The following is a 13490-nucleotide window of genomic DNA, read 5'->3' as shown; positions in this document are numbered from 1 at the left end:
TGTAGCACATTTTATCTCTGGATTCAAGTTGTAATTCTTAGATGTTGTAGGAAATTATCAGTCATGTTGACTACTAGTGGATATGCAAATAGGAGGGCTAATTGTAAATATTTCATGCCTTGTAATTTTGTATAAGTGAAGAAGTATCAACTGATATTGAAGACCTTCAAGGATAAGAAATAAAGTTTCAACGGATGTCTCTAAAGCTTCAACGGATAATATCCATCAACTAAAAAGTGCTTCAACGGATAAAGACTTCAACTGATAATGTATCAACAGATAAAGCTTCAACGGATAAAGCCTCAACGGATAAGGCATCAACGGATGAAAGTTTCAACGGATGCTTAGTTCATTAGCAGTTGATAGTGACAATTCATAAGCTGACAGAGGCACATGGGTTGACAGAGACAAACTGGAATGTGGAAGCCTCTAGGAGGAATCAAGAAAATGCAGCATTTCCATTCTGGTGCAAACAAGGAAGTATTCAAAGATTAACAGCTAAGCCTAAATTGCATTGGATAGAGAAATGAAGAAGAAACATGTGAAGAGCCTTTTTAATTGTATTTTACAGTTTTGTCTTCACTTGTAAACTTGGTGGTATATAAACCAAGTAGCCGCTAGTAATTAGATGTGAATTTTTCCAGAACTGTTTAGAAAAATCCAGAGAGAAAATCATCTAGTTTGTACTAGGAAGCAGCTGTGATTTAATTCTTTGAATCACAGATTTTCTGAAATAATACATCTCTGGTGGAACAACAAATTCACCAAAAAAGTTTTTAAGTTCTCTGTGTTCTTTACATTTGTGTTTGAATATATATCTGTCTGCATTAGCTTCAAGCAATTCACACACACTTGCTCTAAAAAACACTTAGCCTTAGAAACTGCTCAAAACTTGAAAAAGTTTTGAGATTTACATTCAACCCCCCTTCTGTAAATCTCATTGTTAGTCCACTAGGAATAACACTTATTATATTTCATTTAATATGTTAAATGTTATTTTGAAAATATAAATGTTTATAAGAGTAACTTAATTATAATATGCAACTATTTTACATAGTTTTGTGAAAATTTTGCATAATAGTTATGTCAAATGATATTTCTTGACATGTAAGTTATAAAATACAAATTTTGACGATCAGGATCAACTTTACTTTCCATCATTTCGAGGTGTTAATATTAAGCGTAATTTCAAGAGAAATTTTTAAAAATACTAATTTTTCTAAGTACTTTACAATTTTATTATCTTATGAATTTTTTTGTAAAAATACGGAATTAACCAAAATCAAGCAGATATACAACTAGTTGAATCGATTTTTTTGTAAACTTGTTAAATGTTGCATCTAGTTGATTCGATTTCCAAAAACCGTATTTTTGCAAAAAGTAAAAATTGGAAAATAATATTTTTGTAAATAAAATATTATTTTTGTAAATAAAACAAAATTTTTGTTAATTTTTTTAAAAAAAATGACAGTAATTTTGTAAAATATTTTTATTCTTGAGTATTTTTCAAAAAATTCTTTTTTTTGGGGAATTATTCATGATATTATAACTTATTTTAATGGTGGTGTTAAGTGTTAACGTGATTCCCGGACTTTATTTAATTTTATTCTTAAAACTGAAAAATGTTTACGGAAATTTAATATATATATATATATATTAAGATAAAATTTGAGAAATTAACATTTTTCTTGAAAAAGAATTTTTACATATTGACATAGCACACCAGCTAATTAGGCTAAAAATGGTAGTGTATATATAATTGAGAATTAGTGTTGTGTCAAGTTCCCACTTGTTTGTTTCCGAATAATAATATCAACGTCGGATCAATTATCTCATGCAATTCTCTAAACAAAGAATTAGATATTGAGAGATTATTAGTGGACATGAGAAATTAGAAGCATGCGTGTCCTTTTCTATTTCGAAAGAATCCAGGTAAAGTGTCCATTATTATATTTTTTATTGATAACGAAAATTCGATAAATTTTTATTTTTTTAGTTTTTCACATTTTCAAATTTTAGCATTATATTTGTTTATTAAAATTTAAACTTGATAAAATAAATTGGACAAGTACAAGAAAAATAAAATATTAAATAATTTATTTCATTCAAACATAAATGGAGTACATTCAAATATTTTTTCAAAAAAAAATACATAATAACATTTTATGTCGACGAGAATGATCAAACTTTAACGGTGTTGGAAGAACCGCCTTTTTCACCCTTATCGTCGTCTTTCTTTTTCTTCGACTTTTCCGCCTTCGCTTTAGCTTCATTTTCTTTTTTTTTTCTTGCACTCAAGCGCCATTTGAATACGGCGGAGAGCTATTGTCATGTCTTCTTCTCCTTCGGGCCCGTCATAAGCCACACCATCGATAATTACCTTATTATTGTCATAATCATAGTAGAAAACCATTTTTCGGAAATTAGAGAAGATAATGTTGAAGAGAAAATGTAGAATGAAAATAGAGAAGAGAATGTTGAAAAAAAATGAGATGAGGCAGGACTATTTATAGGTGAAAATCTGAATTTTAAAATTCACAAAATTAAATTTAGCACAGAAAAAATTTTGCTGAAAAAATTCATTTGATTGTTGAAATAGCCGCAATGAAGCATTGCGGGGTGTCCAAACTGCCGCATTGTTTCATTGCGGTGTGTCCGTCAAGCTTTTACTCTGTTGACCAGTCAATTCTTATTAATATTTGACTGTTGAAATTGCCGCAATGAAGCATTGCGGGGTGTCCAAACTGCCGCATTGTTTCATTGCGGTGTGTGACCAGTCAATTCTTATTAAATATTGGCACATAAAATAAGTTATGCACAAAAAATAAGTTTGACTGTTGATAAATTTTTTAAACTAAAATAACTCAATTCAGTAAAAAGTATAAAATTAATAATATTATTTTTTAAACTAAAATTATTCATACGATAATTTAAAGAAAAAGTACAGAAAAAAATAAAATTGATAAATTTATTATTAAAATTGATAATATTTTAAAATATTACTACTACTTATATTTAATGTTAACATATTTTAAAAAATTAATTATTGTTGAACATTAATATTATTTTTATACTTATATAAATAAGTTAAATATTAGAATAAATTAAAGAGAGGGGCAGTTTGGACATTAAAAACTGGGAGTCTACCCAACAATGAAACATTGCGGAGTGCGCAATATTTCGTGTGCATGGCGACATCCCGCAATGAAACATTGCGGAAGTCAAGACCCGCATTGAAACATTGCTTCCTCCCGCAATGTTTCATTGCTGTGGGTTGGCTGGCTGCCCCCACAGCCAGCCAACCCACGTTGGCTCCTAATTAATTCCCTATATATATATATGTTGTAAGAGTTCTTAGGAGGAATATGGCATGACCATATATTTATATTTCTTTTTTCATCCTAATTTCGAATTCAATTTTTTACAATTACATTATTTTATTATTGATATTTTTAATTTTGGGTCCTGCTTCTCAGTTTATCTGCTTGTCTAATTATATATTTAATAAATACCAATAAATATTTTATACAATATATAATGTTCTGAAACATGCAAACTAATGCGTAATAAAAAACACTAGGAGGGCCTTCTTTTCTCCAAATTCCTCATACTGGAGCTAACTGGGCTGTCATATGCATCTCATTCATCTACTTTTTTTTTTTTGGCTGTTATGTTACAAAACTATGCAGATGCACAATGCTAAACTTACAAGTCTAATATGTTGTGTTACACCTTAGTTTAACTTAGCAAGGCATGGCTGAATGTTGCCTCCTACTCCTACAGAGCCGAATTGTAGGCATGCTCTCGGTATCTAACAATATCTGATGGTGGAAGAACGCCGGTGCAGATATGATGCACCGTCGTAAAAAGCGGAAACATCTGTAGACATCCCCTCTGGCTTAGAACTGTATACACCTCCTTGGCTGTTAATACACCCTAAAACAGTTGAAGGACGCCAAAATCAGCAACACTGTAAACTGTACTTTACTAACATATCTTGCTCATATCAAATGTAATCTAATTTTATGAATGTGCCTGGAAAATGTGTACACACATATACGTAATTATGTAAAAGAATATGGAACGCCGCTTGGTCCTGGCCTACTTGTTATAGGTTTAACTGACATAATCACATTCCAATGGTACTTGCAGGTTCTGGTAAAGTTTAAGATATGGTAACAGTAAAATATGCTAGTGAGATTTTAATGATATTATGTAAATGAAAAAACAGCTTTGCAAATAAGAAGTCTTCATTGATTTTAAACTTTGGAGTCCTGCAACATTCATTATTGTTATTTATAACCGGTTTTAGTATATTTACCTGTAACTTCTGGCCATTCAGCAATTCAGCTTCAAGCTCGTCAAAGGATCTGTTTAAAAAACGAGAGGCGGACTGATTAGAAATCGATTTCAGTCTAGACAAAATAGGAAAAGAATTTTGTAGCAGGGGAAACCTCTTGCCACCATTCTTGGCAAATGCCTCGGCACACATCCTGTTTCTTCCTCCCACTGTCACAATGAAGAAATATATAAGGCCGCGTGTTCAAGTATTAGCTATGAAGGAGATGCACACAGACACACACAACTCCTTACAGCAAGTGGTTATAAGATCAGCTACACCGCAGCTCTCAAAAAATGTTGCATCATTAACCGAGGCAAACAGCATCTTGCAGAAGGCTCTCATTTCATTTAAGCCAATTCTCATTATTGCAGCCTGATAGATAACGAAGAGAGAACTTTGACGCATGTGCAAACTTGCTTTCAAACACAAGCTAAATAAAGAATATGCAATTACCTTGGTATTATTTCCCAATTCTAGGCCATCAACGAATCCTGTTTCAAGAATCCCATTTAATCTACCTATTGAAAGGTACCCTAAAGAATATAAAGTACATTGAGCAGATCTAAATCGGAAATGTACCTGCAGCTACAGCCACAACATTTTTCAGAGTGCCACATAGCTCAACACCTGCCACATCTTGAACCTTTATATCAAATGAAAAAACATTCAGAGTAAAAAACTATATGTATCTTTAAAATCATTCTGAAAATACTCATTACCAGGATAATATGTAATCAGTTATCAGATATTGAGACAATTAAGATTCAACAACACTGTAATGTTGTTTGTACGTACCGCTGAGACCAAGAAATAGTTTGTGTTAAACAGCTTAACCCATTCATCTGCAAGCGATTTATTTTCTGCATATCCTACTGTTGCTTCACTAAACTGCTCCTTAGCAATCTGCATTATTAGGTTCCCACAGTTAGCAAAATCGGATGTCCAAAATGTCACAGTAGAATATAAACAACAATATGGAAAATTTAAAAACTAAATTCAGTTACTTCATTAGCTATGTTGGCTCCCATTAGAACACAGCAATCAATCTGAAGGCTATCCTTAATGAGTTTAGACACCATACTTGGACCTTCTGGCTTGAGATCCATTCCTTTAATCAGGGAGATTGCTGCCGCGTCCTGCCTTATCTTTCCGACTAGCTTTTTGCATATCCCGTCAATAAATTGATGTGGCGTAACAAACACCAACATATTTGCATCTTTTACTGCAAATAATCCCCCTTTAGAATTCAGTAACTAACAAATGCGCACAAATTAATCAAAAATTATTCTTATTTGATAGACAAGCATGGTTGTTGGTGAGGGGCCTGCCCCTCTTAAGGATTTGAATGCAAGACCTTATACGATTGTCGATTAGGCTATCCCCAAATTCTAAAGTTAATTATGAATTGAATGGACTTTTTTAGTTATATGCACACATCTACAACTTACCAAATAATACATAACGTTGAACCAAATAATTGAGTTACCTGCACTTTCAACGTCAGGGTCAGCGACAACATTTTCACCAAGCTTTACTCCGGGAAGATATCTCACATTTTCCTGGGGAAAAAAAATTACATCAAGGGAATTTTTCAGATCAAGAATACTAACTACAACAGTCAAGTATGATAAATTTACTTTGCTCTGGTTGATAACACTAGAGAGTTTCTCTCCGCTTGGCAAAGTCTCCTCGAATACCCACATTCTTACTTCATCTGAATTTCAGCGTGAGACCATCCAAACGCAATAAAGATTTAATTATAATCTCGTTTTCCAAACTCGAAAATATATTCATGCATGTTTACTAATAAACATATTTATGCATGTACATGTTAAGATATTTCGCACGCATACACACATATATAAATGGAAGAGGAAAGAAAAATGACAAACCGTGGAAATTGGGAAGTTTGAGGGTGTTAGAAGCAACGAGTTTGGCTGCAACACTGCCCCAATTGCCACTGCCAATGATTGCAACTTTTGATTTGCTGGAAGCCATTGAAATGAGAAGTAGATGAAAATCCAGATATTATATTGAAAATGGAAAAAAGGAGTTATTGAAAAGCCTATAAAATAAAATTAAGCGGAGAAGAGAAACAACAGGAGGAAGAAGAAATGTGAATACAGAAGATGCCAGACACGTATCATGGGTGTTGTGTTTAATGTCAAAATCACACTTCTCAAACCGCCAATAACTAACTCATAATTACTATTACATTTTTCCTTTCTTTTTTTGGTCATTTCTTGTCTTAAAGCTATGCTTTTATGCTCTTCTTGTCTCACCTTGATCATCTTACATAAAAATTACGACTTAAATTCATGTATATATCTGAAATTTACTCAAATTACCTGTTTTTCTATTTGCTTTAGTTCCCTTGCAAGCACAAATAAAAATATACATATTCTCAAGTCAGTAATTGCTAAATTTACCATCCCAGTAATTGTAACAAGTGCTATCTCGAATAACCATTGGTCGTTTGTCGACATTTATATGTTTCAGGCACTCAGGCCTCAGGCTTAATCAGCAAAAACTTGCTGACAAAATTATTTTCTTGCTAATTGATCTTTTTTCTAAAAAAAATGTATATTGTTACAAAATAAATATTGTCTGGGTCAATTTGCTTCCACAGTATAAATAAGGTAGAGGCTGACCGCTTCTCTCTGCTCGGAGTCGGAGCCTCCTTTTCAAACAAATATTCTTTTTTTTATGAAATCTTAGCTACGCCGCAAAGCCTTGCTTTGCCAACATTCTGAATTTTCTCAAGGAGCTCTGTCAAATGGTTGTGTGTCGTTGTAACATGTATCCCAAACAGCTTCCATGGCATCCTTAGCAGCTGCCTCCGGGCAGTTTGGGTTACTGACCAACGACTTCATGACTCTTCTTTTTACACACTCCTACAAGAATCATAGAAACCATATAAGAGTTTGTATAGGGAAGATGAAGAGGAAATAAAATGCGGAAAATGACTATAACTGAAATCTTGCAGAACTAGATCTAGAAGGAAGTTGACGGACAGCATACAAGGTACAAGGCATGATCAGCATTATTTTTTGATATGTCAACTATAAAGATGAAACATGGATAAGAAATTGATTATAGCTAAAATGGACGACAAGTAAATAAACCAAAATCTCATTACAAGTAATCACTATATAAGTCACAATTAAGCATAAGCTTTTCGTGCTAATCCCTTCTTTCCTAAAGAACGGCAAATGAAGTTCTAAGCTTGCCACAACTGGAGCCGCTGACCAAAGTGGCCCCAGTTACTAAATTTTCAGTATCAAATTCACACACAAAGTCGGAAGAATTAATAATAACTCCACCTTTATGAGATATCAATATATTAGAGAAAGACTTACTGCAATATCTAGATGTGTACTGCACATATTTAAAAACACAAGTGCATGAAGCCCAAGATATTGAGAAGACTGGGTGCTAATAAGTTCTGGATGACACTTTTATCCCGCTACACAAATTCAACCCTCCACTTATTCGTGTTACAAAATTTATGGTTTTTACCGCCTCTGTGTCGAGTGGCATTAGTAATTCCTGATAAGTATTTATAATAATTCCAAGCAATGAAATATGTATGAACAAAAATACAATGTTTGCGCCACAAGGAACACCATAATTTTGCTACTCAACAACTTTAGATTATGAAGCATCTGATAGGTGGTAGGAGATAGAGCACTAAAAGTTTAATTGCCATATTTTCTCTTCTTTATCTTTAATTATTTTAAGAAGAAATGACCCAATGTTCTGAAGAAAGAAAATTTACTTGTTCGTGCCCTCGTAACTTCATGAAACCCCGTAGAAATTCCCTTTTGTAGTGGCAATCACCACTGAGATGGCCAGCTCGAATCTGTTCCAGATGATAACAAGGAGAAATATACAGTGTGAAAGAAGCTGCAACAGGCCAACAACTAAATGAACTCGGAAACGCAAAGTTGAGACATGCATACCTCGCTACATGCATGATGAGCACAGTTAGTCCAGTCCAGGTTTGCAGAGCGGCATTCGTCATATGCGTGAATAAGCTCGTGTATGACCACTTGAGTAACCTCATCTTGCATAGTTAACCTATTGCTACATATTACTATCTGAAAAATTAAAACAGATATGATATGAGGAGACAAATGGAATATACTATGTAGTCCATGAAAAGGTATAGATCAGTGCATGGGTCCAGGGTCAATATAAAAAAAAATACAGCAGAAAACAGAAAAAAAGCTAAAGCACGACCAATTACCAATACAAAATTAAAGTTACAATGTATTTACTTTAATATTTAATCAGAAAGAATTTTTTTTATGACAGAAATACAATGATATTTCCTCTACCAAATTTGGTAGCGTGGTGAGAAAAAGTATGCTTCTTAGTCAGTGGTCACAAAAAAAAGTAATGAAATAATCAGCAAAAGAACTATGAAATTCTCTTTTATAAAATCAAATCAATGATTAGGTTCGTTTACAGAATATTGTACATTCTTATTCTTTTATTGAACAAGCTGGACAAAAGTTTTAAACTACCATAAACATGGTTGTTAATCATTTACGTAAATTAATATTAGTTTGACCTCAATATTACCAGGTTGCGATCTGCACTCCTTTATGAGAACTCATCTCACTGCGATCTTCAATCCACTTTTATTAAGTAAACAGTTTTGGTAACAATAATTTTCAATCACATTATACTGTTTCAAATATTTTTCACATGTCAACTGGCTAAAGAAGCACATACAAATTTATTTACACGGAACAAGCTTGGATCTTGCTCAAACTCGACTTACTAAGAAAAGGATCTGGAGGATTTCTTGAAATAAATCTTTTTCAATGTCTTTTAAGCTTTAGCTATCAACTATAAGGAGTAATGACCTGATATGATTTTATATATTAATTTCTCAAATATATATTATACATTTCTTTTATCCGTAGAAAAAGTTTTGTGTATATCTGTAGTATAAATTTTATATATACTCAATACAGAACTAAGTAAGATTAAGCCTTTGTCCTATCTAAGAACAGCATGAGTAATCCAATTCAAGAACTTTCAAGGAATTCCAAGAGCTTTCTGCCATTCCCACGGAAAATGTTGATATAGCTCCAAGGCTTCCAGATCCACAGGACAGAGAATATTTTTGTACACCATCTCACCATGGGTATGCTCCTTCCTTTTATGAGACTAAGGTAACAACACAACAGATTCTGCAGCTTCCATACCCATGAATTTGACGACAAGCCTTTCCCACCAAATACTAAATTGAATAACAAAACCAGCCATATCTTCTATAACACCCAATTGTGTGCGAAATATTCATGGGTAATTGCCTAAATGGCGAAAATTGTACATTTGCTCATGACTATATACTGATGCATGATTTCTCGCCAAACCAAAAAAAATGTGTCCACGCTAATGCTAAAGGAGCAAAAGTTTAGAATAATGATTGAATAACGATAAGGGAGATGGAAATTAAAATTTCTTTTAAGCAAGGTTGTCACGAAGACAATTAGTCGATGTCGTTAAGGTACTCAAGCGTAGAGGGCCTCAAAGCACGATTTGGCTCCATGATAACCACGATCATGGTGGACCATCGTCTAAGCCGTGAAAATACACAAGGAGAAGGAGATGAACATGATATTGAGATGGATGACTTTTTGCCTGATTTTCGTAATCGCCAACTTTTATACATGCTTGGACATGTTTAGTATTGTGTAGTTATATTACGTAATAACTCTAGTAGATAAATGTATAATGAATGACTTGTCGACCTTTTACGAGTAGTCGTACACCTTGTCAGCTAGTCTTCTTGAAGGTACTCGGGTGTCGTGGGTCGAGTTGGCACTGTCATAACCAAGCTTTTATGAAAGAAAACGCCTGTGTAAGGAAAAGTGCAGTTTCCCACATGAAAGACCATATAACACTGAGATGGCAAGGCCCCTTTCCAAGAAATATCAGTACCTAGCATTAAAATGACAGGGCCGATGTTGGAGCAGAGAAATGATACTAGGCAAACTAGACTGAAGAAATTGGCTGTTTACATATGCTAAGCACTGGGATGTGGAATGTTAAACGCAATAAACTTAGATAATAAAGAACAGAGATGAATAAACAACAGGATAGATTGTATTAATAAGCTCAGACATAAATTCCGTCACTTCTTCTCACTCATAAAGACGTCTCTGATCCCCCCCCCCCCGACAACCCTTTACATCACCGTAGATCCATGTCTCGTCATTTTCAGGTTCATATCGAAAAACACATATACATTATTGTTTGTAACTTTCCACTATCATTAAATTTGTTTCTCTTCCGTAACCGGTATGTGCGAAACCAACCACCAGCATCTCTGACAAACTTTATTTTGTCGTCGTCTAGTATTACTCTACAGCCCTTTACCTACCTTCTTCCAAGATATTGCACCACTAAAGTCGAATACGGTTTCATGACAAATTGAACTCCAGTTTGTGGTAGAAGGGTAATTACATACTTACATGTCCTAAAACAGACACAAAGTTATCATCCAATACATCTGAAACTACTAAAATACAATCCACTCCCTCGTTTATCAAAAGATATATGGATGCCTGAAGTCAAGTTAGACTGAAATGCAAAGCATAATATTTGTAAGAGTAGTGCTAGGTTCCCCAAAAAAGTTTCCGAATGACGTGGCATGATATTTGGCATGTTTAAAGTTGTGGCCGCATATGTATCCACTTGGGCCGTAATGATATTTGGCATGTTTAAAGTTGTGGGCGCATATGTATGCACTTGGGCCGTATTATTATTAGGAATGTTACTAATTAAAGATGTGACACATAAACATTTGGTAAAAAATTTTGGGGTCTCTAGTATGTATTTTCCTATTCGTAAAATTCGTAAATGTATCAGATGTTATACTAATGCACTTGTTATCAAATCAGCTCACGCAAAAACATTTAATCTAGCACATCGACAAAACACTTAAATTAAAAAAGACTCAAACTTCGATTCGAACTCATAGGGAAAATTCTCCGGGCAAGCTACTTTCCCTTTCCTACAACCCAAAGTCATATTTTACGATACTTAAAACTTCAAAGAATCAAAATTTATCAAGTACATAAAAAAAGAGAGAGAGAAATGTAAGTAATACCCCTTCACCAGAAATATAACCACCAGCAACAGATTGTTGGCAATTGACAGCTTTAATGAAATTATCACCAATATTACAACCAGATTTTCCCATTTGTTGTTTCAGAAACTTCACCATTGGAGCTGCAATTACATTTCAAAATGATCCAAATTAGCTTGTAATAATGAAGTTAATATTTCATCAAGAAACATAAAACCCAACTCGATTTAAGCCTAATATTTACTAAAAAGACTATAATATAAACAAAGATAAATATACTAATTGAGAAAAAAATAAAAAAAGGGTTACTTCTGAGACTTCTACGGATCATGTTTTGACATTCTTTAACACCCATGCCGGCTTTATTGTAGCTGCTTCCGCCACCGGCGGGTTTGACGTCGGAATCTGGGTCCATTTCTGTGGTGGTTAGTCTCGAATTGGACTGGTGATGGGGTTTTAGAAGAGTTCAAATGAATTTTTGGGCCTCTGATCCCGCTGCTGTGTGTGGGCATAGTGGATAATGGACCTACAAATTTTCGGGCTGGGACACTGGCCCAGTGCGTAAATTAAGAAAATTTAGAGAATAGAACCTCTAATATTTGATAAAGGCATAATCTCGCCGAATGAATATATTTTTTTTTTTTTTTTTTTTTTTTTTTTTTTTGCTAAACATGAATATATTTTTTGGTCTCAACATAATAAAAATAATGTATTTTTGACCTCGATTAATAAATAAAATATTTCAATCACAAGGATATTAATTTATAGAGTTTTAACTATATACCAACTTTTTTGTAATTAAGTCTCTGTCTCTGTCTGAGAGTGCCGTTGAAAACTGCTGTGAGAAAAAATGCTTGTGAAAAAAGTGTTTTCAGAAAAATTAGATTGACTGTTTGGTAATTTTTTTTAATTGATGCATATTTTGAGATATAATATATAAAAATAATATTTTTGAGAAGGTTTGACGGTGAAACTGATAGCTACTTTCTGCAAAAGGTGAAAACAGTTTTTTCCAAAAAAGCAGGGGCATACTTTTGTTAAGAACAGGTTTTAGACCAAAAGCGTTTTTCCAGACAACAGTTTTTAGAATTTACCAAACATTTTTTTGACAGTTTTTCAGCAAAAGGTTGTTGTAAACTGAATTTACCAAATACCTAAATGTACTGAATTATTTTATAATTAATATATACTTCTTTTTTATCGATTAATATTAACAAGAATTATGGAAAATTAATATTCTTTTTTTAATTATCACAATATCATTGTTATAGAAATCTCATGATTTATCGATTAATCGTTATAAGGTGCTCTACCTATTCAATTTTAGAATTCAGTTAATCATTGCATATTTTTCTTAAACTAAAATATCAAATTTAACAAATTAAATATTATTATATTTCTTTCATATATAGTTGATTAATGTTCCAATTAATTACTAATTATTTAATTAACTATTATTCAATTAATCATTATAATATGTCGGTATAGTATGTTGGTAGACTAATTCACGTTTAGGCAGACTAATTCTCCTCTCAAATTTTACAACAGAGCACAATATTATGTATATAATTAGAATAAAAGAAATTTTGATATTATAAATAAGAGAACTTACCCTTGAATAAAAGTTTTAAATTTTAAATATATAAAATAATATATTTCGCGGTCAAATTTAGTAATCAACACACGGTTTCAAAAATCACCTATTGATCAATTATAGTTATATAAGATGTTCTACCAATTTGATTTTAGAATCCAATTAATTAAACATATTTTTCTTAAATTAATAGACCAAGCTTAATAAACTAAAGTTATTATATATTTTAATATATCCAATTAATCATTCTTATTATTACATTGTGATTGTGATTGATACTGTCTTAGTATGCCAATATTATTATTGCATAGTCCGTGTCAATTATATCTCTAGGACATATTGTTAGAGATTGATTGACCTTATATTTAGGGATTCTTATCATCCTTATAACTATATATATTTATCACAGCTAGATTAATTCTTTTTCGATTAACCTCAAAACTCTT

General features: G+C 32.8%; 2 protein-coding genes across 2 annotated transcripts; both read right to left on the bottom strand.

Annotated features, from left to right (window-relative positions):
- Positions 1 to 3469: 3469 nt before the first annotated feature.
- On the bottom strand, positions 3470 to 6683 carry LOC141708200 (glycerol-3-phosphate dehydrogenase [NAD(+)]-like). The gene is made up of 11 exons (XM_074511701.1): positions 6235 to 6683; positions 5980 to 6056; positions 5829 to 5901; positions 5347 to 5564; positions 5138 to 5245; positions 4922 to 4985; positions 4796 to 4833; positions 4594 to 4714; positions 4455 to 4509; positions 4322 to 4370; positions 3470 to 3936 (listed from the first exon to the last, which is right to left on the bottom strand). Exons 1-11 carry the CDS (start codon positions 6338 to 6340, stop codon positions 3778 to 3780), a joined length of 1068 nt encoding a protein of 355 aa, XP_074367802.1. The 5' UTR covers positions 6341 to 6683; the 3' UTR covers positions 3470 to 3777.
- Positions 6684 to 6799: 116 nt separating this feature from the next.
- On the bottom strand, positions 6800 to 11925 carry LOC141708201 (mitochondrial inner membrane protease ATP23). The gene is made up of 5 exons (XM_074511702.1): positions 11760 to 11925; positions 11472 to 11593; positions 8305 to 8442; positions 8121 to 8204; positions 6800 to 7236 (listed from the first exon to the last, which is right to left on the bottom strand). The coding sequence occupies exons 1-5, from the start codon at positions 11863 to 11865 to the stop codon at positions 7102 to 7104; spliced, it is 585 nt and encodes a 194-aa protein (XP_074367803.1). The 5' UTR covers positions 11866 to 11925; the 3' UTR covers positions 6800 to 7101.
- Positions 11926 to 13490: the final 1565 nt, after the last annotated feature.

Source organism: Apium graveolens, chromosome 2 (assembly GCF_009905375.1).
Source record: "Apium graveolens cultivar Ventura chromosome 2, ASM990537v1, whole genome shotgun sequence".
Taxonomy (NCBI): domain Eukaryota; kingdom Viridiplantae; phylum Streptophyta; class Magnoliopsida; order Apiales; family Apiaceae; genus Apium; species Apium graveolens.
Note: the sequence above shows the minus strand (reverse complement) of the source record. Positions and strands in the feature narration are given on the sequence as shown.